The sequence below is a fragment of the Stylophora pistillata genome, chromosome 8, assembly GCF_964205215.1.
Source record: "Stylophora pistillata chromosome 8, jaStyPist1.2, whole genome shotgun sequence".
NCBI classification, from domain to species: Eukaryota; Metazoa; Cnidaria; class Anthozoa; order Scleractinia; family Pocilloporidae; genus Stylophora; species Stylophora pistillata.
Genome location: NC_142526.1, coordinates 615,807 through 638,080, shown reverse-complemented (window position 1 = coordinate 638,080; position 22,274 = coordinate 615,807). Strand labels below are relative to the sequence as shown.

The following is a 22,274-nucleotide window of genomic DNA, read 5'->3' as shown; positions in this document are numbered from 1 at the left end:
TCTCGTGTCTGATCTTTCGGGGAGAATATCAATTCCAATTTTGCGGCTTAGTTCCCCAAGTTGCTTTCGTACGGAATTGGCCGATGTCTGATTCATGAATGGTAACACTATTCTGGCAAACGCTTCACTTATGTTACATGCTGTGTCAATCTATATCTTCATCTCTATCTATATATTTATCTATCGATCGTATTTTCTTCTGAAGCGACCGCCCAACCATAAAGTGGGGAAAGAGGGCGACCACCAAGAGTCCAGGTATCATAAAATATTACCTTGCAATTTATGTTGTTCACAGAGCCGAGGATTATAATTTTTTTCCCAGATAATTTTGGCTTTATCACTGAGTTTATAATTTAAATTGTCGAATTGACTACTGTAAAGAGTTTCAAAGCTCACGTTAGCCCTTCGTCAAAGCGAATGTGGAGATTGTGAGTGTTTATATGCAAAAAATGGAGTTACGCTATGAGTGGGAATAAGGTGACGAGTAAAACAAGAGTAGGTTAGTTGAATGAAAAGCGTTCTTCGATACCTTGCGGATTAAGGATGATTTGAAAGGTAAATTTTGTTCTAGCCACGCGGTGAAATCCGTCATTCTTTTAAAAAACTTTTAATTACTTCAAAAAGATGATTTAGGAAAGAGTAGTCACTTATTCAACCTTCTGTGGAGAATTATGTGGAATAGGATGGAGGCAGAACAAAAACACAAAAGAGAATAAAAAACTGAGGCGAGATTCAAAACTGTTCAAATAGTTTTGGGACGAAAAGAACGAGGAAATTTAACAAGTGTATTTAAAATTTCATTCGTTCTGTTCGGAGAAAAGATAAAGAAGAATATGATTGAGCCTTCAAGTTTAAGATGCCTTGTTTCAAGAGTTGAGAGGTATTTTGAAATTGGTCACTCGCTGTCGGTAGCGTTGCATCATTTCTATCGGCAAGGAAATAAATTGGTAAGATTAAATAGTAAATTGTCATCAAACAAGAATTGAGTGATCTCAGTAAGTATGTAATAAGCATAGCAAACCATGTACAGTCTGTCTGTATGGTATCAAAGCACTCTTGGTTTGTATTAAAAATCTCATTCGTTTGACGCGCCCACTTTTTTCATTTTTGGTACCACCAACTCCTGCTTAAGTACAAGAACATGAGAACTTAGTTAAATTGCCATATTACAGGTAAGCTCACAAATTAAATAAATATTACTTCAATAAATAGATAAATAAATAAATATAGTTGAGACGATTAAAATACGTGTTCTAAATGTCACTGAAAATAAGAAGTTATAGGAATACACAAATGTACACAAATGTTATAAACGGCGAGAAAACGTCTGAATATTAATATAATACCGATAATATTTAACTATTACAGGCCAGTGAGATTGATATAAATAATTTTGGTTTTAAAAAAATTGTAGTTGGTGATTGTTCGCAGACTTTGTGGTAGAGAGTTCCATAAAGTAGCCATTTACTTTTATTAAAAATTAAGAATATTAGTACCTCTAAGATTATAGCACGATGTCCATGACCAAATCAAATCTAAAAGCCTTTCAAGAAGCTCGTTTAAGTCTAGATCACTAATACTATGTAGTGTTTTAATAACGGTACCTAACATTTTGGATATTCTTTGGTTTGCAAGAGTTGTTTGTCCTCTTTTGCTTAACGAGGTCTGACATGACCGGTGAGTCTTGACCTGTCGTAACTTTGCTTTACAATTCCAAACCTGTGATAGCATATCGAAAATAGATTGCGCCATGTTGTCAATCCAGGGAATCCGAGGGAATCTCAGGTTGTCTGAAAGTTGTGGCATCGTGCTGGCAAAATCTGGGAAGAAAACTAAAGCTTCTACCAACAGAGCTCCAGAAACTAGATTTTAATTTCAGCCGCGATTATGAAAAGGCCATGGGATTGCTTTTAGAAAGGAGAAGAGAGGAAGAGGAAAATACCACTTTGAGAACTCTTTACGATGCTCTAAGTGATCTAGGACCGTGACAAGACACGGTAGGAAAAATACAAAAAAACTTGGTATGCAAAAATTTGTATGTTTTCTATATTCATTTGGTGTCTAAAAGTCTATGGGTTGAAGGGAAGAAAGTAAGGCGAGAATTTCAGTGAAATTTTCGCCCGTGCTTTGGAATCTTATAGGTACCTCTCTGCAGTTGTTCGCCTGTTGCTTGTTTTTCTCAAAATTAGTGCTTCTCTTACGAACCAAGAAAAACTAGTGAGAGAGCAATAAGGAAGATAATTTAGTGGCTGGACTAGTCACTTATCAATATCATTCTTATTATCGTTATCGTTGATCTCATCCTTTTAGTCTTGGACGTGGTATTTGAATTTGAAAAAAAAACCACTTCTTTTAGGTTTTAATTAACAAGCAATTTGGAGAATGCTAGTTTTTGTTGCTTTTTTATTGTCTCTGATCAATCCATCTATCTATCTATTGTAGAAATTGAGTATGCAACATCTCAAGAAAGGAAGACGAGAGTACGGGAACTGGCTTCTCAAACAAGTAAAGATAATTACAATTTATTAGATATGGCTTTAAAGAGGACTAATATTACCTACTCAATGACAGGACGAAAATTATCGGAATATATATATCCCTATACAGCTTATGGCGACTGCATACACACCTGGGCTGTTGATCCTCCAAAGAGTCTTAAAGCTGCATAATTTACGGCAAATGTAAATGGCTTCATCAGTTTTTGCTGCATGATTTTCTATTCGGATTTAACATTTTATGAAAAATTTTGACTCAGTTCACCAATTCATTTCATAGGAGTCGGCGTGGCCGAGTGGTTAGAGTGCTGAACTTGTAGTCCGGTGTCCCGGGTTTAGGTCCTTTACCCAGCTGCCACTCACTGGATTTGTTCTCAGTTGCCCCCAGTTCAACTCCTCAGCTGCGCTCTGTAAATACCTAACAGGTCTGCCTCCTGCCAGTGGGGATTTTCAAGTACTTAGTTAGTCTACATTGTGGCTGAAAAGCCCCTGTGGGGGAGCTTCAATTTACTTTTATTATTATTATCATCATCATCATCATCATGATTATGATTATTATTATCATCATTATCATTATTATTATTATTACCAATCAAATTGACCTGAAGTAAATTTAGTGCTTGAAACACAGTGGTAGAAAATAAAGAGAGAAGTCAACTGTGCTAATGAACTAAAGTTGCGACGATGACACTGAGTAACCCAACTATTTTGTCCCAATACTAGATGCTGAAAAGAGAACATGAGGAAGAGGTGAAGAAGCAATCAGGATGAAATGTTTTAAAAACTGGAAATTATCAATAATGCCCCACTGAATATGTTAGAACTACAGAAAGACTTAAAAAATGGCTAGCTAAAGGTCGGCTGCAAAAGCTTGCGACAGTTGAAGCAAACTTCACTTTGCCCTTTCTAAACTAATACCCTGAGTGGTTTTTTTTTTTGTGATATTTTTTAAATTCAAGTCAATGTTTGAACACAGTACTAGTTGTTTGAAAAAGGAAAAGCTTATTTCTGAATTTCTCCCAAAGTACACAGATTCTGGAGCCCAAATTAAACGGCTAAGAAATACAAATATTGTAGTAGCCAACTATGTAGAAATCCAGGGGAGGGAGCGATTTATGTGACAATTCCAAATGTCTTGTAAGAACAAAATCTTTAGATTCACTCGAGAGTCGAGAGCTATGGCTTTTTTAAGTATTCGTAATTGCTGTTATAGACCACTATGAAACAAATTAAAAAGGATTGAGATTTTAGCGAATCAAAGTCGGAAGGTTTAGGAATAAAGGGTGAAAGTTTCTAAAGAAACTTTGGTGCTGCGTCCGAGGGGGTAACAAAGCAATTTGGTTATATCAACTAAGTGAAAATTGTAAAATGGTCACCGTAAAGAGTTAAAAAGCTGACGTTTTGAGCGTCAGCCTCTCGTCAGAGTATGACGAGGGGCTAACGCTCGAAATGTCAGCTTTTTAACTCTTTACGGTGGCCAATTTACAATTTCAACTTATTTGATATAACCAGATTACCTGGGCGGGTTTAGGTTGACGAGCAACATTTAAATTGGCAGCAATCGTTGTCTCATTTTGAGCACTTTCATGGAAAGTTTGCAAAAGGTTACGATATTATTTGATACCTCAACATCTCACGACGTCACAAGAATCAGGTGTCATCTGCGTATAACTAGTTTAATTTTGTTTGTTATTTTCCCTTTCTTATCTCCATTATTGTCATTAATATCAGAGGCACACTTAACCCTTCAAGAATATTTTATCAATTTTCGCTCACTCTTATACAGAGCCTCTGCGGAACTATGAGACAAATTCGAAACGCTGTTGTGACCACATTGCCAATAATATTTGGAATAATGATCAGTCATCCAACTTAGTATACATTCAGCCTTTAAAATGTCTCCCTTGCGATGAACTAAATCTTTCTGTGGGGTTCTAAGGGACGGTATGCACTCTTTGTCTTTTTATAGTACTTTAACTTTCTTTGTAATCGCGATGTAGTATGGGAGAACACCAGAAAAGCTCTACTTCAGTATTATTATCTTTTTTTGGAATATTTTAATTACGACTTTGCGATGCACTTCATGAAAATTCTCAAAAAGATGCTCAATTATTCGTATTTTCTATTGAAATTTGTTTTTATTCAGATTCTTCACGTAAACTATATTTTTTAGCAGCAGTAAACTACAAGTAATACTGCCTTATATCCTCTTAGCTCTTTCAAATACCGCTAGGTGGGCGTTCAGCATTTAATGAACACCTGTTAGGTAACTGTAGAAACCAGTATCAGGGCCTGGAATTTATTTCATTCTTTACACTTAAAGGAAAGAGAAACTTTAGCTAAGGCTAACATGGAATAAAATAAATAATCCCAGAAAGTTTGCTGTGCAATTGAAGATATTGCAGAGAAGAAGCTTGAAAGACATTTTTTGTGTGCTACTACCCACTAAGCAACGAAGCCGCATACTGGGAACGAGGCCAATGTAGCGGGTTTCTTTTTTACCTAAAGTAATAACCTCGTCTCGTTTCCAACACATGGTTTGGTAGTTCAAATAGAAACGCCCAAAATGTATCAGGGATTATAAAGCCCACTTGTGAGAATCCTTCAGTTGCTTGTATGTGATCCGTAAATCAAATTATGATTTATTTAATTAAACTGAGAAGACTAGCTTGGTCTATTAGTATGTTTTCTTTTTCTATTCGCTATTTTTTTTTTGACAAAAAAAGACATACATTTTCTTTCCCTGTCAAGTTAATGTTATGTATGTGACATAGGATGTTGCACTCACACTGACAAACTCCGTGATTTATTCGATGTGTAAACGTCACAATTTCATTAAAACTTACAGCTGAAATTTCAAAAATTGACATTTGAAAGTAAACACTGACGCTGATTGATTTCGCCCTTGTTCACGTCCATGATATGTTGTGTAATTAGGTAGTAGGCTTTGATTGACTTTGAAAGCAAATACACGAGCAGAGAAATTTTGAAACTGGGTTCCACAACCATAAAGTTGTGACTAGGAGCATGTGAAAATGGATGGAAACGGAAAAAAAGCCATGATTCCAATTTCGCCCGTTTGAAGGAAACTGACATAATTTAAACTCCGTGATATAGATGTCAAGTTCACATTCACATTAAAATTCTGCAAGTGATTAGAAGCCATACGATGGTAGACTCATTTTGCGAATATTTCCTGCATCTGCAGCCAGATATTACTGAAGCGGGGAAGCTTTGCTGGGCGTCTATCACAAATGTCCTCTTAAACTCAGTTTTCTTATGCTATACTTCCACGATGTTGAATGCTTTAACAATCCACGCCGTTCGAAAAATATCCTTTCACCAAAATCTCTGAAGACTCATCCTCGAAGACCCAGGGGCTGTGAGTCGATTTCAAGGTAAGGGCAGAATAGCCCCCGGGGACATTGTCTTACAAGGCTAGTTCCAAACGGTCGCAGTCGTTCTGTCATCTGATTGGTGCCAGAAAATCTTTGTGTTTTTCTGCTCAATCGGAGTGAAGTGTGCTTCAGAGTCCTTTCGTGTGTTTTAACACGCACATATACAAGAAGCTCAGTTGCTCGCTTTGGTTGTTTGGGCCGTGATACGGAGTCTCGGTCGAGGTGAAGTGTCAGTCTCAGCACACAATTTAAGAGAAATCAAGCAGATTGTCCACAAAAATCTCACCGGAGATTATACTGAATACTTTCGCAGGTATCACAAGAGAACGTGTATAGAAGTTTGCGAGGTTCGTATAAAACACGATGGTTGCATGCATTGGTATGTCGCTTTAAACGTTAAACGAGATGTATGCTTAAATCTTTCTAGATTTTTTTGTACAATTTGCTGTCACTGAAACTTTGCGAATCTCGTGAAGTTATTTCGTCGCACGGGCCACGCAGGTATGTCGAGCAACTGGCGCTTATGCTTACGTAGCTTTCTGTGCACGCCAAAATCTAATTCTTTGCTTTGTAGTAAAGTCTCACAATGTGGCCAAAGTTGCAGAGAACGTTAAGTTCGTAGACGACCTCCAGCAAGCGCTTACAGAAAGCTTAGCTGTTTTTCCGGTTATCTAATTGAAATCTGAACAAAAACTAATTATCGAGAACATAGTGGGAAGGAGAGATGTTTCAAACAGTTACCGAAGGGGTTTGGAAAGAGTTTAATCTTTCAACTGCTTCTTAGAGTGTTCAAATTCTTGAGCTCGAAAGACCACGGATTCTCTTCTACTCCTTTGGTCATTGTCATTTCACCTCATTTGTCGATTGGTGAAGACCAAGTTAAATACCTTTGATCATTGGGAATCGATACTGCTTTCATTGGGGAAAACAAAACCAAAGACAACAGTGGATGGAAAGGGCGGGTTTGCTTTATTGTAAATGTCAGCTAAGTACAGGGTTATCCACCTACTAATAAACAAAAGTTTCCACGCTTAGCTTTTCTTTTATTTTTTTCAGGCAAAGATTAGATTAGATTTTGGCGCGCACAGGAAGCTGCGTAAGCGCCAGTTACTCGGCATACCTGCGTGGCCCGTGCGACGAAATAGCTGCACGGGATTGCAAAAGTTTCAGTTACAGCAAATTATACAAAAAATCTCCACTGGTAGAAAGATTTAAGCTTACATCTCGTTTAACGTTTAAAGCGACATATCAATGCCTGCAACCATTATGTTTTATACGAACCTAGCAAACTTTTAAACACGTTCTCTTGTGACACCTGCGAAAGTATTCAGTATAATTACCGGTAAGATTTCGCGGACGATCTGGTCGATTTCTCTTACATTGTGTGCTGAGACTGTCACTTTTCACCACGGTCAAAGCTTTGTCGCACGGCTCAAACAAACACAGCGAGCAACAGAGCTTCTTGTATATGTCCGTATTAAAACACACGAAAGGACTCCAAAGCACACTTCACTCTGATTGGGCAGAAAAAAAAACAAAGATTTTCTGGCACCAATCAGATGCCAGAACGACTGCGACCGTTTGGAACCAGTCTTGTAAGAGAATGTCCCCACGGGCTCTTCTGCCCTTAACTTGAAATCGACTCACAGCTCCTGGGTCTCCGAGGATGCTGAGGACTTTGCTAATGAGTCTTGCTGTTTCAGATGTTTGCATTGGTATATTTGCTCAGCCATTGTATACTTCAGGTTGTGTTCAGCTGTTACTGCAACAATCTCCTGGATGTCTTTTCTTAAAGACAATGTATGCCTTATCAGTACTGTTTTGCGTGGCTTCTTTGAGTGGCGTTGCAGCTATCAGTTTGGATCGGTTCTTAGCCATTCACCTTCACTTAAGATACCATGAACTTGTAACTCACAACCACGTGGTTGTTGTGGTTATCTTCAATTGGATGCTGAGTGCATTTCTTTCGCTGACGTGGTTCTGGGTTCCGTCGCACATTGCGTACCCACTTATCTATATTCCCTCGATTTTCTTTCACCTGTTAAGCTCAGTGGCATGTATAAAGATTTATCTAGCTGTAAAACGCCATAAAAGTCAGATATAGCCCCTGAAAGTACAATGCGAAGAACCGCGGCGTCGTGAATTAGTAAATACTGCTGGCCTCCGAAAGTCTATAGTCAGTATATTTTAGGTGTATTTGGTGTATGTTATTTGTAACCTTCTGCATTTTGTTACATTGCCGAAGCACTAAACGGTCCAAGTGTTCTGTTAAAAGTGTTTACCTCTTTCTCGAAATATCTTGTATTCCTTAATTCGACTTTGAATCCAATACTTTATTGTTGGAAGATGAGACACATTCGACAATCTATCATGAAGATGTTACGTCAGGGGCGGATCCAGGATTTCAAAAGGAGGGGTGGATGGCAGATGGCGGGTCGACCAACCATCTTGGAAATTACCCACAAGACCCTGGGAACGAGGTTGCCATCAAACCTGAGCATCGACTGAGCACATGGGTTGGTAAGCGCGAACGTTTCCCTACAAATTTCGCAATAATGAGCCAATCAGAAACTTACTTCGCCTCACTAGGCGTTGTCAAATAGCTTCCTTGCGAACTTTTGCGCGAAAAGCGGCGGCAGACGACGAAACGTGGCGTAACAACAACCAGACATGAGCGATAGCTAATTTTTCTTTCTTTCTTTATTTTCTATTTCAAATAAAGTGACATTTCGAATTTTTTTTTACTGAAAAATGGGGGGGTGGATATCCACCCTATCCACCCCCCCTGTATCCGTACCTGTACGTAACACACTGGCCTGGTTCAGAAACCCTTTATCACTGGAGGAGTGATCATTGGGTGTGTCATCAAACTTTGACTACGATGTTATTTCTTATATCAAGAAATGGACAAACCAAGATTTGGTTTGGCCCACAATGCAACTTGAAAGTTGCAACTTAACAAATGCATATAAGAGCAGTAAAGAAACATAATTTGCTTCTCCTGCCATGTATAGACTGAGTGCGATGTAGCTTACTGCAGGATATATGTATGAGGAATTAAGGGAAACACGCACAGAATGTTGTTTGTTCTCTTATTAATGCTAACTAATGAATGCGAAAAGGGGAATGACCTAATCAAGCGTGGTGGCCGGTGGACGAACACACGTTTATCGATTTTTACGTTAAAAACTGTTTTTGATTGTGTTTTCAGATTGTGTCATTAACAAAGACTGTGTTTACTTACGAACTCGGCTACTTTCGTTCGACCGATTTTCGCTCTGATGGAGGTTTCCTCGGTGTTTTTTTCTTGCACAAAGCAAAACTTTGCGGGAATAGACACTGGTTTCAAGTTGACAAGCAAGGAACCCGGGATTTTCCTAAATTAGTAGGCTTCAAAGTGGTCGCCACATAGCCTCGAGTGCTTGTTCGCCGAGTTTTTGCAAGCCATTTCGAAAGCAGCTCTTTGTTCTCCTGCGGTAAGCGATGCCAGGACTTTTTGATTTTCTTGTCTGAAGAGTTTGTACAGCTCTAGGCAATACAGCATTGAGGAATTTCGAACAAAAAGTTAAAAAACAGACAAGTGGAATTGATTCTTTCTCTAAACACCAACAAAACACGCGAAGCGGTCACCACCAAGCCTCGGTTTGATGCTGCGAGAAATTGTTTTGACGTCATCGCGCATAAGTCCTATTATTATTGCGTTTGAGAGGTGGACAATCAGGAATGTCCTTTTTGCCATTTTCAATTATCTCTTTGGCAGGTGACAAAACCAAACGAAGACGAAAATTCTCCAAAAGCTATAGCCGAAAGAGACTTGTAAAGACTTATGTTTTAAAAAAGAAAAAGGCAAACAAGGAAAAACAAAACTCAGACACAAATCAAGGAAACGAAGACATTTAATCCTCAATCAATCCGTAGACTTGAAATGGTGGATTCTTTAATCAAGGCGTCAGTCAGCAACCCTTTCCACTTTGTTGCAATCCTAAGGATCCAAAAAATATTTTGATTGCATATAATAGTCCTATTCCTTTTTCGTTTGTCATATTTTCATATTTTGGTCTCTATTCTGCTCCGGCGAAATGAACACGATAACATAGGGCAATTACGGTAAACCTCCATTGACAGAATCTTCGGTTAAATGCATTAAAAGTATTCAGACAACTTAAAATGGCAGTTTTTAACTGCTAATCTAAGCTGGAATAACGGTGCGTCTCACGAAAGGATCTGAAAGAAGACGGAGCAACAATAGCCAAAATATAAAACATCATACAGCAAAATGACGAGTTGCTGGTTGTCTTCAAATAAAATCTGCCAGTTCTCTTTGGTTTGTCGGCTCTAAATCCCTTTGAGGAGCATCCGCTATTGCATATTGCGTAATTTCCTCTCTCACAATCTTCAAGACTCTTGCAAGGATGCGCTCTCCAGGAGCATTGGTTTACTGATGCAATGTAGAATTCTGGAGCCCTCATATGGTCACAGATTACGGTCCAGAAGATGTCTAAACAATATAAAGCAATTTTAGAACACTGTTTAACGGTGGCAGTCATTTTAATCGTGGTTTTTACAATCCTTGGTTTAAGGAGAAAAAACTCAAATGAAAAAAGATTACAATATAAATTTGGAGCACATAAAGTAGACGATGATGAAAAGGAAAAGATGAAAAGAAAGTATGGCGGAAGTTAAGGATAAAGGATCGCGGCCTGTGTTATTATGGCCACCATTTTGATTTCTGGAAAGCATATGAATTCCAAAGACGCGTAAATAACGAGGCTCAAGTGACTATATCTGCCGCTATTTCTCCTTTAGCTGTAATATCTTGCGCCTCTCAGGATTTGTTCGAGATCAACAACTTACTGATATACAGTGGCAGGGCTTTCTCAAAATATTTGATAAGGAACAAGATAAAAAAATTGATCCCGAAGTAGAAGGAATTGGGAACTGAGACCCAGTCGATCGCATTGAAGTTTAAGTTAGATTTAAATCCCGATGTAATGCTGTTCGACAGCCGACAAACAATGTCCTGGGTTGAGAGTCCACAAAAACTATGTATTGCCTTGATAGCGAGACAAGTTTATTTCACGTTTACACGTTTATTTAACAATAACAATAACAATAAATCCTTATTCCCCTGGCTCCGCAGATAGCAGTGCTAATCGAGGCGGGCCAGGATAATCAGTAAAAGAAGAGGAAAATACACACAGTTAAAACTACAGATGAATATATAGATGGTAACTACGAAAACAAATTGAGTCTACGGGAGCAACTCTGTGGTTAATTCAAGTTGGCAGCGCTTTATGTTGTGAGAGGTGAATACATAAGGTAAAATTTATCAGGTAGAATGGGCGAGACAAAGGTGATAGCTACTAAGAGTATTTACTAACTTTAGAGATTATCGATTCTAAATCTTCGTAGGAGTCTTCTAATTCTAATATATTGAACAAGATTGTACGAATTTTTCTTTTAAAGATGAATTTTGGTAGTGTTCGGAGCTAAGTTGGTATCTCATTCCACAGTTTTGCATCGATTCTTGAAAACGATTTTCGTTCAATTTCAAGTTTTGATTTTTAATGTAAAAGTTGTTGGAGGCTGAAGATCGCGCATTATATGAATGAATTTTTGTAATAGGGATGAACAAATCCTTCAATTGTGAAGGAATAACATCATTATTTACATCATGCATTGTCTCAGCTAGCAATTTATAATACAAAAAGTGAATAGATAAAGTCTTTGCACAAAGGAACAGAGGAATGGCGTGATCATACCTATCAGCGAAACATATAAAACGGGGAGCACGTTTTTGGAGGATCAAAGGCTTATTTAAGGAGGCTCGAAAGGGTTTTTTTGACGGCGGGGAGAATGGATTCCAAGATACACGCAAGCTATTACTCGCGAGAGAAATAAGCGATGGCGCGCGCGATCAGATCCGCGGGCGAGTTGTAAACAAACATGGCCGCCATGAGCGTTACAAAATTGTCGGGTACCTCTAGCTTTATTGTTTCCAGCGGAAGTGGTTATTTGAGAAACAAAAATGGAAAGTTTACTTCTTGAAAGCAGGTAGGAAAATTTTCGGATGGCAGGGTTCTTGCCGAAAGTGGTCAATAAAATTTTATTTAACAAGCTAAAGGAGGATGGTGAAGTCGACACCCCATCAATAAAGTCGTGTCGAGTGCATTCGGTAGGTCTTACTTTGTTCCGCGAGAAATTTAAGTGGATACCTCTGAGTGCTATGATTTGTTTCGCATTGTATTTGACTCCTAATAAAATGAAACGACCGAGAACTTTCCTAAACAGCTCATTGGAAGATGAAAAGGAAAATGAAATCATTGTTGGATCCAGGATTGTAAACATTGACAGTTTTATGAACAGAAATGGAGAAGTGTAAATGTTGCTATAAAAATAAACATAATTTTCAGTAAACAAGGGATTGTAAAAGTGTAGATGAGACTTTAAATTAATTCTAATTCAACAACAGACGGTAAAATTAAAATAAAATACTCATCTTAAACTTGTGAGAAAGATTGTTAATATTTCCCTCGATAAACTGTAAATTACAACTACGAAAAGGCAAACTCGCATTTGTTAAGAAAGGATTACAAAATTTGTTTTGTTTTCCATTTAAAATGGAATAATGAAAGTTCACGGTTATGGCAGTGTTAAAGGGAAAAAAAAGAAAAATGAAGCCAAGTCTTGTTCATACCTCTAGTACCTCGTAAACTATAGAAATTCGCGAAATCTGCGACGACCAACAAATGACTGACGCATACGAAACTCTAACTTCCACTGAGTTTGACGCTCATGACAATCTGGAAGACGTTAAAGCAAATTCTCTTCACTAAAAATTATTTTCACTCCTTCACTTCAAATTGCACATGAAGAATAATTATATCGGTCAATCATGGTAAATGCATGTGCATCGCTGAATGAGGCCCTCGATCAAGCCATCTTCTCGGAACAACGACAAGATACCATCCAGACGTTCGATGGGAAGCTTCATCTTTCGACAAACATGGTCCAGAAGCTGGCAGATGCTGGTTTGTCTCATGTTACATTACAATCTGTGTACGAGAAACTCAACATTACCGGCCTCAATGGAGTACTGGCATTTGCGCCATCTACAAAATCAACTTGTCATCATAAATCGAATTCCGCTAGAGAATTCTCTCCGGAGTTCATTTCCAACTGTTGTAACAGTAAGCAGTCTGAGTCTCAAATGATGACTTATTTTTCAGGAAGGTGTAAAATTACAAAACAATGTGAATCCATCTTCAGGATGAACGATTTTTTCCGCTCTGAGGGCATCCATCGATTAATCGCGCGGACACGAACTCGTCCTCGCAAAAATGAGCCTGTGAGTCAGTGGTATAGTTAAAAACGCGTGACCGGATATAAAAGTGTAAGCTAGAATTGCAAAAACCGGAAATAAACCTTGCTAAGTTGATGAACTAATATCTCCAAAATTAGTTCGGTGACCTGCCCTGATTTTTTGTATACAAATTATTTACATCATTACGCATTCCTGAAGAGAATTTAAAAAAAATTTATCTAGTGGAAACTTTTTTACATTTTAAAACAGCATTTTCCTAATTAATTCAAGTTCTACTAGGTAGTTTTTTTATATCACGTATACAGGTAGAGAATGTGATGACGTTTAAGAAATTTGAAAAAAAAAAAACTAGGTCACCGACTTGGTTTTTGAGATATCTTTTAAAAACTGAGTTTTAGAGGGTCTTTTAGCACTACTTTACTGTTGCCATGGCAACAGATAAGGCCTGACGAACCCCTTAAAAGATTGCCATAACATAGTGTTATGCATATGTTGAGTTATTATCCTGATGATAAGTTTGACAGTCCTGATATCTTTTACTGATTGGCGCTTGCTGTTAATTGTTGAAAACCCTTTCGAGCCTCCTTAAATTAGTTTTTCCAGCTTGTCCCTATGCAATTAAACCGTATCGTAAATAAGGAACAACAAGGTAGTTGTATATACTAAGAGGAGTATGGAAAGGAACAAGATGCCTTATCTTAGACAGTAATCCAATGGTTTTGCTAACTTTCAATATTATAGAGTCAATATGGTTTTTCCATGAGAGTTTATAATCGATTAGGACACCGAGATATTTCACATGGTCTTTACATTGCAGGTGAGTTAATGTATTTGTTTGGCTATCGTTAATGTATATTGTGGGAAGAAAAGGAAGGCGTTTTTGGTAAGGGCGAAAAATTACGAAATTGGTTTTTTTTTAGATTAAGGGTTAATTTGTTAGATACAAGCCACTGGTACACATTATTTGGTCCGACATTCATTTCTTTTTCAAGAGTTTTGAGGTCTTTGTGGCTATGAAGAATATTTGTGTCATCAGCAAATAAATAAAATTTCAATTTCCTTGAGCTGCAGCAAATGTCGCGAACATACAGGAGAGAGAGTAATGGTCCTAAATCTAAACCTTGAGGAACTTCACAAGTAATAATTGACTTTTTAGACTACCTATTTCCAACTACCGACACTTGCGTTCTCTCTTGTAGATAAGATCTGAACCAGTCTTTAATTAACCCCCGAAATCCATAATAAGCTAATTTTTGAAGCAAAATACCATGATCTACATTAATTAATAACCTGTAGGTTGTCTCTTGAAGAAGCAACTGTCACATACCAAGTTTGGCGAGGCTTTGTCTACAGCCAGGCTGTTTGACGCCTACATTTGGAAAAAAGTGTGCTTGGCCAGCCTCGTTACGCATCCCGAAACCGAATACACCACTTTTCGGTGGCATGTCGGTGTGTATGACGTCAACGTATCTAGCATCACTTGGATCTAGTCGGAACCGAGCCTCGCGGACATTGGTAAAAAGGGGTCCCGCTGGATCCAATCCTTAAAAAAAAAAGCAAAAACAAAAACAAATACAAGAAGGCAGTAGCAAGGGTCGTTCCGAAGTCGAGCTTCGGTCAGCTTAAGGGCTTAAATAAAAACGCAGGTAAAAGCAGTCCTTCACTGATTGATTTTCTATCCAAATGGGAAACAAAGTGATCAAAATGGATTTTTGAACGAGACTTTCAAGCAAATCTCTGACTCAAAGTACAAAGCATCACGAACAAAATATGGACTGAACGAAAACATCGAATTCTCCATATTTCGCAAGGGCTTTGCTCGTTTCTCGTTGCCTAGTTTAAATTTACTTTTCATGAATTTCCTACCTGTGATCGTTTCTCCAAGTTGACGACAACTCTAACTGAAGACGACTTCGGGTTTAATGGCATCTCTTGTCAGAAAACAATTTTTCCAGAAGTACCTGTAATACGGCCAAGTGTCATTCTGGCGTTATCCTTCAGATAAGTCCCAGCATATCCTGCTGCATGAGCACCAAGGCTAGATCCTATGATGTAAAATTTCTCTGGAGAGGAAGGTGACCCGGAGGCACTGGAAATCAAGAACCTTATGAGCTCCGAAACTTGAGCCCCCACAAGTCGAGTGTTTCCTGCAGCCTGGAAGTAATCTTTATCTGCTCCTTTATCCCAGTCCACTAAAATTATGTTGAAGTCACCTCGCTTTTTCAGTGCGTCTTTCATTCGCGTGGCCCAGTTTCCTGTATTCTCTAGATTTGATATGCTGCACGAGAAGTATAATAAAGTCTTTAGTCATACCTTTGTATCAAAATTCTTATTTGTTTATTTCTTTAAGTCTTTCAGTACCAACTATCTAAGCCTAGGAACATATATATTATGCGAGATTTTCTGTTAAAAGAGGATACCAGAAGCAAATACTATTAAAAAATGTAAGAAAGTCACAAAGCTGAGGTTAACTCGGACGCCTGTTTTGGTAGTAAGAATTTTCTGATTGGTTGGGTTAAGGTTCCTGGAGAGCGAAATGAAGAAATAGTTGTTTTCGGGCATAACACTCGACCAAATTAGGGTTTGTATGTATTGCAAACATCTAAGGTAGATTATTTGAATTGCCATGACCTATCCGGAGGTTCTTGCTTCTTGGAAACTTTTCAAGGACCTCTCAGCGAACGGTCTTAAGCCTGGACGAGACATAGTGTTCTATATGCAAAGAAGCCCTCGTGCTTCTGATTGGAGTGGTCATTCATGGATCCATGCTGGATTTCCCGAAAAAATTTAGTCTGGGAAATTAAGTCCTAAAGCTTGTTACGCTCTAATTACTATCAACAAGCTTTTCACGAGTGGAAGGGAAACACATTTGAAGCCTTTTCATTGCCAGTTTATTAATATGGGTCTCAATGATTTCGAAATTCTCGGGGATGGTTTAAACCTAAAGCGATGCTTCCAGACTGTACATCCCAGGTTTAAATCCCCGAGTTTCAAATAGTCGTGTTACTTACCCCTCTACCCATGAATCACGAATATAGTTTTTTTGTCGCCTGCTGTCAAACTTAGCCACTCTCAGTCCTTTTTTATTAACATCATTAGCTTCCCAAAGTCACCCCTGGTGAACATAGTAAATTTAGTGCCAACATCAAATGGACTTTGTGGTAGTTTTGGTCTTACAGTGATCAACCCCCATTTAACGCCAGGATGTTTATGGAAGCAGCCATATTTTCCATAGCACTTCTTCCCTTCCCCCTTCTTTTTAAATAAAAAAACCTGCAGAAAAAACAAAGAAGCAAAGCCTCGATATTTCGACACATCGGCGTAGCTCGTCAGCGTGCTCCATGAAGCCAGTACAGCGAAAGTAAAGCTTTTGATAGCATTTTGATAGCATTCGACATGACTTGATGTTGCGAAAACTTCGCAACGTTGGTTTATCGGAAATAGCTTGTACCTGGTTTGAGAGTTATTTGACACAACGTCAACAAGTTGTAAAGATTCAGGATACCTTGTCCAGCCCTCTACCCTTAACAGTCGGAGTACCGCAAGGATCCATCCTGGGCCCAGTATTGTTTACATAATGTAAACGATCTCTTTCGAGTTCCAAAACACTGCAAACCCCTGGGCTATGTGGATGACACAAAAATTTTCCTCGGGTTCCCCTCAAACAAACTTCAAGACGTTATCTCTGCTGTAAACGAAGATCTAGATGAAATATTGAGTTGGTGTTGTAGAAATTCGCTGCTCATAAACCCTGATAAAACAAAACTTCTCTATGTGGGCGTCCCCCAACTAATGAGAACTTTACCTGCCACTCTTCCAAGTGCCACAATATTGGGAACTGAAATCAAGCCTCTGACCGTAGTTAAGGACCTGGGAGTGCACATTGATTGCCATCTTAACTTTGATGAGCACATCACAAAAACGGTATCTGACTGTATGTTTAAATTAACGAGAGTCAATAGGATAAAACATTTACTGGATCGAAGCACTCTGATATACCTCGTAAATGCTTTCGTCTTTTGCAAACTTTTTTATTGTTCGACAGTTTGGAGCAACACAAGTGATAAGAATATCAAAAAACTTCAGTTAGTCCAGAACTACGCTTGCAGGATCGTGACTGGCTTGAAAAAGTACGATCACATCACAGAGACACTGAAGTCTCTTAAATGGCTTAACGTAAAGAAAAAACTACTTTTTAATGACTTAGTCATGGTTTATAAATGCATCAACAACTTGACTCCTAACTATCTCTGTGAACGATTTAAACAACGTTCCGAAATTCACCAAAGAGATACCAGACAGAAGAGCGAGCTTACGTTGCCCAAGTGCAGGATCGCGGCTGGGCAAAGGGCTTTTGCCTTCCGTGGGGCTAAAAGTTATAATTTTTTACCCAAATTTATCAGAGACACAGATAGCCTAAGTGGTTTTAAAAAGAAAATTTTTAAGAATATTCTTAATTCGTAACATGTGACTTTAGTATTGAAATATAAGCTAATTTTTTTTTTTTTTTTTTTTTTTTTTTTTTTTAATATCATGTTATCTTATTGTGACAATTTTATGACTTAATATCTTATATTCATGTATGGCGGAAGAGCCCCCAGGGGGGAGCTATGCAATAAAGTATGTATGTATGTATGTATGTAAGTAAAAAAGCTACCGTCAAGTATTAGTCGCGTTGTTTCCTATGGAACTTATAATAATAGGGAGATTAAGCGCCACGTATTTTTTCCCGCGAAAGGCAGAGAGGGTCACGAAACCGATGGAGAAAAGAAGAAGGCGTACAGTTTTACCCTTTCTGCCGCGGGTTTTTCCTTCGCCGAATTTTTCCATTACTAAACGAGCAAAGGAGCAAAATAAAAAACATGACCGCTACGCGATACTTTTCGCGGGAAAATCTTGATCTATTCTTGTTGACGCTAGGAGGCCTCGTCTTCTCATTGGTTCGCGGTTTCAGGAGGCGAGATAATATCCTGGTGATGCGCTAGCTGTTTACAAATATTTAGGAGCTAAAATCTCGCATTTCAGTTTGAGAGGAATACACCCACTTTGAGGGAATTTATAGGGTATGTAGATTTGACCGATTTTCGTGAAATTTCGCCCAAACATTCCTGGAATGATGACAAACAAAAGTGTGTCTGGAGATTTTGATATTTGAAATATCTTTTACGTGGTTTCCATTTACGCAACACGCTTCGCATATTTTTCGCTACTCTAACCTTACATATGATGCACGATCCTCGCAGTAGATAGCGCTACTTAAGCAATAGCGAAAATCAGACCTGAAAAAAAAATCAGGCCTGTACGGGATTCGAACCACTGACCTCTGCGATACTAGTGCAGCGCTCTACCAATTGAGCTAACAAGCCAACTGGGAGCAGGCCGTTAAGTTGATTCGTAATAAACCCGTTAAAGTGATAAATCAGATACAATGAAATATATGAAGTTCATATATTTTGAACTGCGGTATTAGATACATATGATGCACGATCCTCGCAGTAGATAGCGCTATTTAAGCAATAGCGAAAATCAGACCTGAAAAAAATCAGGCTTGTACGGGATTCGAACAACTGACCTCTGCGATACTAGTGCAGCGCTCTACCAATTGAGCTAACAAGCCAACTATGGCTTGAGCTAACAGCTATGAGCTAACAAGCCAACTATACTCAAGAAGCTAGAGTTGCCCTCGGCTATCGCCTCGGGCAACTCTTACGCTTCTTTCGTGCTCTCCAAACTTCCCGCGTGCTCCATAACTCGATAGTGCACAGCTGAAAGCATGAACCAATTGTTTTAGAACATAGCCGGTGGAATTGGGCATCAAATGCGACGCGAAAAACGGACAACAATATCAGTTGAAGCGAATCGTGACGGCGCTGATGCCGAGTCTCCTTTTCCTTTGTTTTTCTCTTTTTCTGCCTCATTTAAGAACTCTAGCCCATTGGAAAAGGTCGAAACATTGTCTTCGTTTTCGGACTAGCAGGCCCAGTTTCTGTTTGTATCCATTATTGTCGCGAAATGTATTATTTTTCTCCGCACTAGCAATGGCCGCTCGCGCGAAAAATAAATTTCTGGCAAAGTCGGATTTGCTGACGCTATCAGCGTGCACTATCGGGATTTTGAGCACGCTTACGTATAATGAATTTGATTGCGCGACTCTGCTAGCTATGTTCTAATTCATTGTAACTCTAACCTTAGATGCGAATATCTAGACAACCAATCAGATTATCGGAAAAGCCTGACACGCTTTTGTTGATTGATGCCTTGTGAATGAGACTGTGCAGCCATGTTTCTCGTGCCGCGGGATCCGATACCCGATAAATTCAATAGAAGGACCGTTGGTCGTTTCACGCCTTACCGGCTCCTGACACTTCCTAAATGAAAAAATCGCCTAAATTATATTTTCATCGTAAACTGCATTTATAAAGCTTTGTTTTGATGTATAGTTTGTTAGGGTTTTCTTTAAACTAGTGCGCGTACCAATTTTTTTCCGAAACACACCCGCGAAGGTAGGACGTAACCTTAAATTGGCCTTGAGCTCTTGCATGACAGTCGTTCAACGGATCGCATTACATTTGTTGTCAATTTTTAGCCCAAACTCTTTTAAAGCTGGATACGCCACCCATGGCGGACCAAGAAAGAAACTCGAGGACTTAGACTTCAAGGATAAAGCTTTAAGATGATATACATTACGATTTGTAAGTATATATGGCAGACCTGTTCATGAGCCACTAAAGTTGACCTTCATTTTACCTCTGCGAAAGAGACGCGAAGTACTTTTTTTCAACGGATCACTACTGAGGATCCGGATTAAGACGAATATAATTCGAAACACGAATAATAGCATCGAGGTTTCGCGTAACAGCATACGGACACAAATAAGAGCATAAAGGTTTTGACGAACATCATCAGCAAACAGCAGAGTAAAATTCCAAACTTAATTTTAGCGGTAATCACTCCTTATAGTATGCCGTCGACATATCAATTTATTTGCATCTGAGTGAGTGACATCTTTGCATATTCTGCCCCATTCTAACAGTCGTTTGAACGCTTCGCGTACCCACGACTGAAAACCACATCGTATGATTTAACAAGCTCGATTTAATTCCATAAGTCTTTCGTCTGATAATTTTAGCACTAACCAATAGACAGTCGTGGCCATAGTACATTAATTGCGAAGCGTCGAGAATAGTTCACTTTTAATTTGTTGCGTTTCAAACTGTCACAATATTTCCACAAATTCTGGATAATGTTAGAAATGGTTGTCTCAGGTCAGGAAAGTTCAGGCCAAATGAATTACTTCAAGGCAAGGGAAAAGTCAGGGCTGATTTCACTTTGAGTCATGGTAAATTTACATCTTTGAAAGAAGGCAGGGAAAAGTGAAATTTTAAGTAAATAAGATGTTCATCTTGTCTTGGTTCTCTTCGTAATGAAAGATGGCGATGTAACCTTTGATTCGCTACGTCCACTTTATTATCGGTCACATATCTAAATTTAACTAAATGCCTTTGGTCTTCTGTGTCGTCTCGAGGGATTTGGTGAGTTTTTGGGACGGATTATTCCCTTCTCTATGCTGACGCTTTTTCCAGCGCTGATATTAACGGCTGTATCTGTATATGAGGTCACGCGTCCTCGAGTCTGGTTTTATTCAGAAGCTTCTTGCCTATACTGTAAGAGTCCTCAACTACTTTTCCTCTCTGACCTGGGAACCGAATAGGTTTCTATCGATCTCTGAAAACGTGAACTGCATTTTGGTCGGCTAGGTGCATGATAGTAGCTAAGAAACCATTGTACTTTTTAAAGACAAGAAGGGCCATTGTACAGATGTATGCTTTACTGATGCTATAGGCCGTGAAATGTAGGATAGCATCCACCTCTCTGCCCCGCACTGGAGTTTAAGTTACTCTGAAGATTTCTTTTACGATCCTTTTATAAAACTGAATTTGAGTTGTCAGCCCAATCGGTACAATCATATTTTCGTCTACAAACTGGATTTCACTCGCGTAATGCATATGTGCATATGGATGTCCCTACAGAAGTTGAAATTACTCTTTTTCTGAGGTCAAAATGGCTACCTTATGACGATGCAGCGAGAAAACGTTTAATCTTAGATTTTACCATCGAATAGTGGCCGGGCATTGTTGAGAAAGAAAAGCAGTTATTGCCAAATAAATGCAACTCACCTCGGAGATTCTCCATCCTGATGAATTGACAAAGCTGCCTTCGACGAATTGACCTGAGTGAGTCGGGCATAAGTTGCCGTTCTCAAGCCTCCAAAGCACTTAAGATGGCGGAAAAGTGACTTTGTAGCACGTTTCAGCGAAATTCGATCATCAATTCAATAGAAAGCGTTACGTGCTGATCTCGACTCGCGCAGTATAAATTATGTCACGTATCCCAAATTCTTTAAGGTTCACCTACTGTAGGTCCTCATTTTCATCTGGACTGAGCGTTACTCCCTTTTCTTTACTTTTCTATTCATTAAACAAAACTCTTCTACGCTCTTGAGCAAGAAACAGTGCGTCGTTAGAAACCTTCGACGGGGGGGAGTGGGTACTGCCATATATGGGCTATATAGGTATGTGCCGCTGTGAAGGGTATGGTTTTCAAGCAGTTTACTCTAGGATAGGGTATATAAATCAGAGCATTTGGGTCTAGAATAGAGTATGATTTTTCAGGAAACTGAACAGTTGGTTGAAGATTTTATCTAGACTAGGGAAACCGGGAATTGCCACTCAAGCATATAAAAAAATCAAAGCGACAAGTTGAAATTTACGCAACTCAGCCCCGGGAGTAAAAGCAAAGAAAGTATCAATATATGGTTATCATAAAACAGTACTGGATATTAGTAACTGTCAAAAATCGGGATTCAGTGGTATAAGGTTCGGTTTTGGCGTGACTGTGCTAGTGACCCCAGTAGTTTCTGGAAAACAGCTACTCTAGGATGGGGGGGGGGGTGGGGTTTGGGGAGTTTACTCTAGTATAGGGTAGCAAAATTGAGCTGAACTAGCTTTAGTATAGGTTAAGGGTTCCAGGGTCCCAGCGGCACATCCCCACCCAGAA

The 22,274-nt window shown here is 38.9% G+C and overlaps 1 protein-coding gene across 1 annotated transcript; it reads right to left on the bottom strand.

Moving 5' to 3' along the window:
* Positions 1–9,771: 9,771 nt before the first annotated feature.
* LOC111332039 (inactive pancreatic lipase-related protein 1) lies at positions 9,772–21,549 on the bottom strand (the record flags this gene model as incomplete). The annotated part of the gene is made up of 4 exons (XM_022937291.2): positions 9,772–10,391; positions 14,545–14,760; positions 15,179–15,495; positions 21,395–21,549. Coding segments are annotated over 4 exons (1,002 nt in total), but the record flags the coding sequence as incomplete, so codon positions are not given.
* Positions 21,550–22,274: the final 725 nt, after the last annotated feature.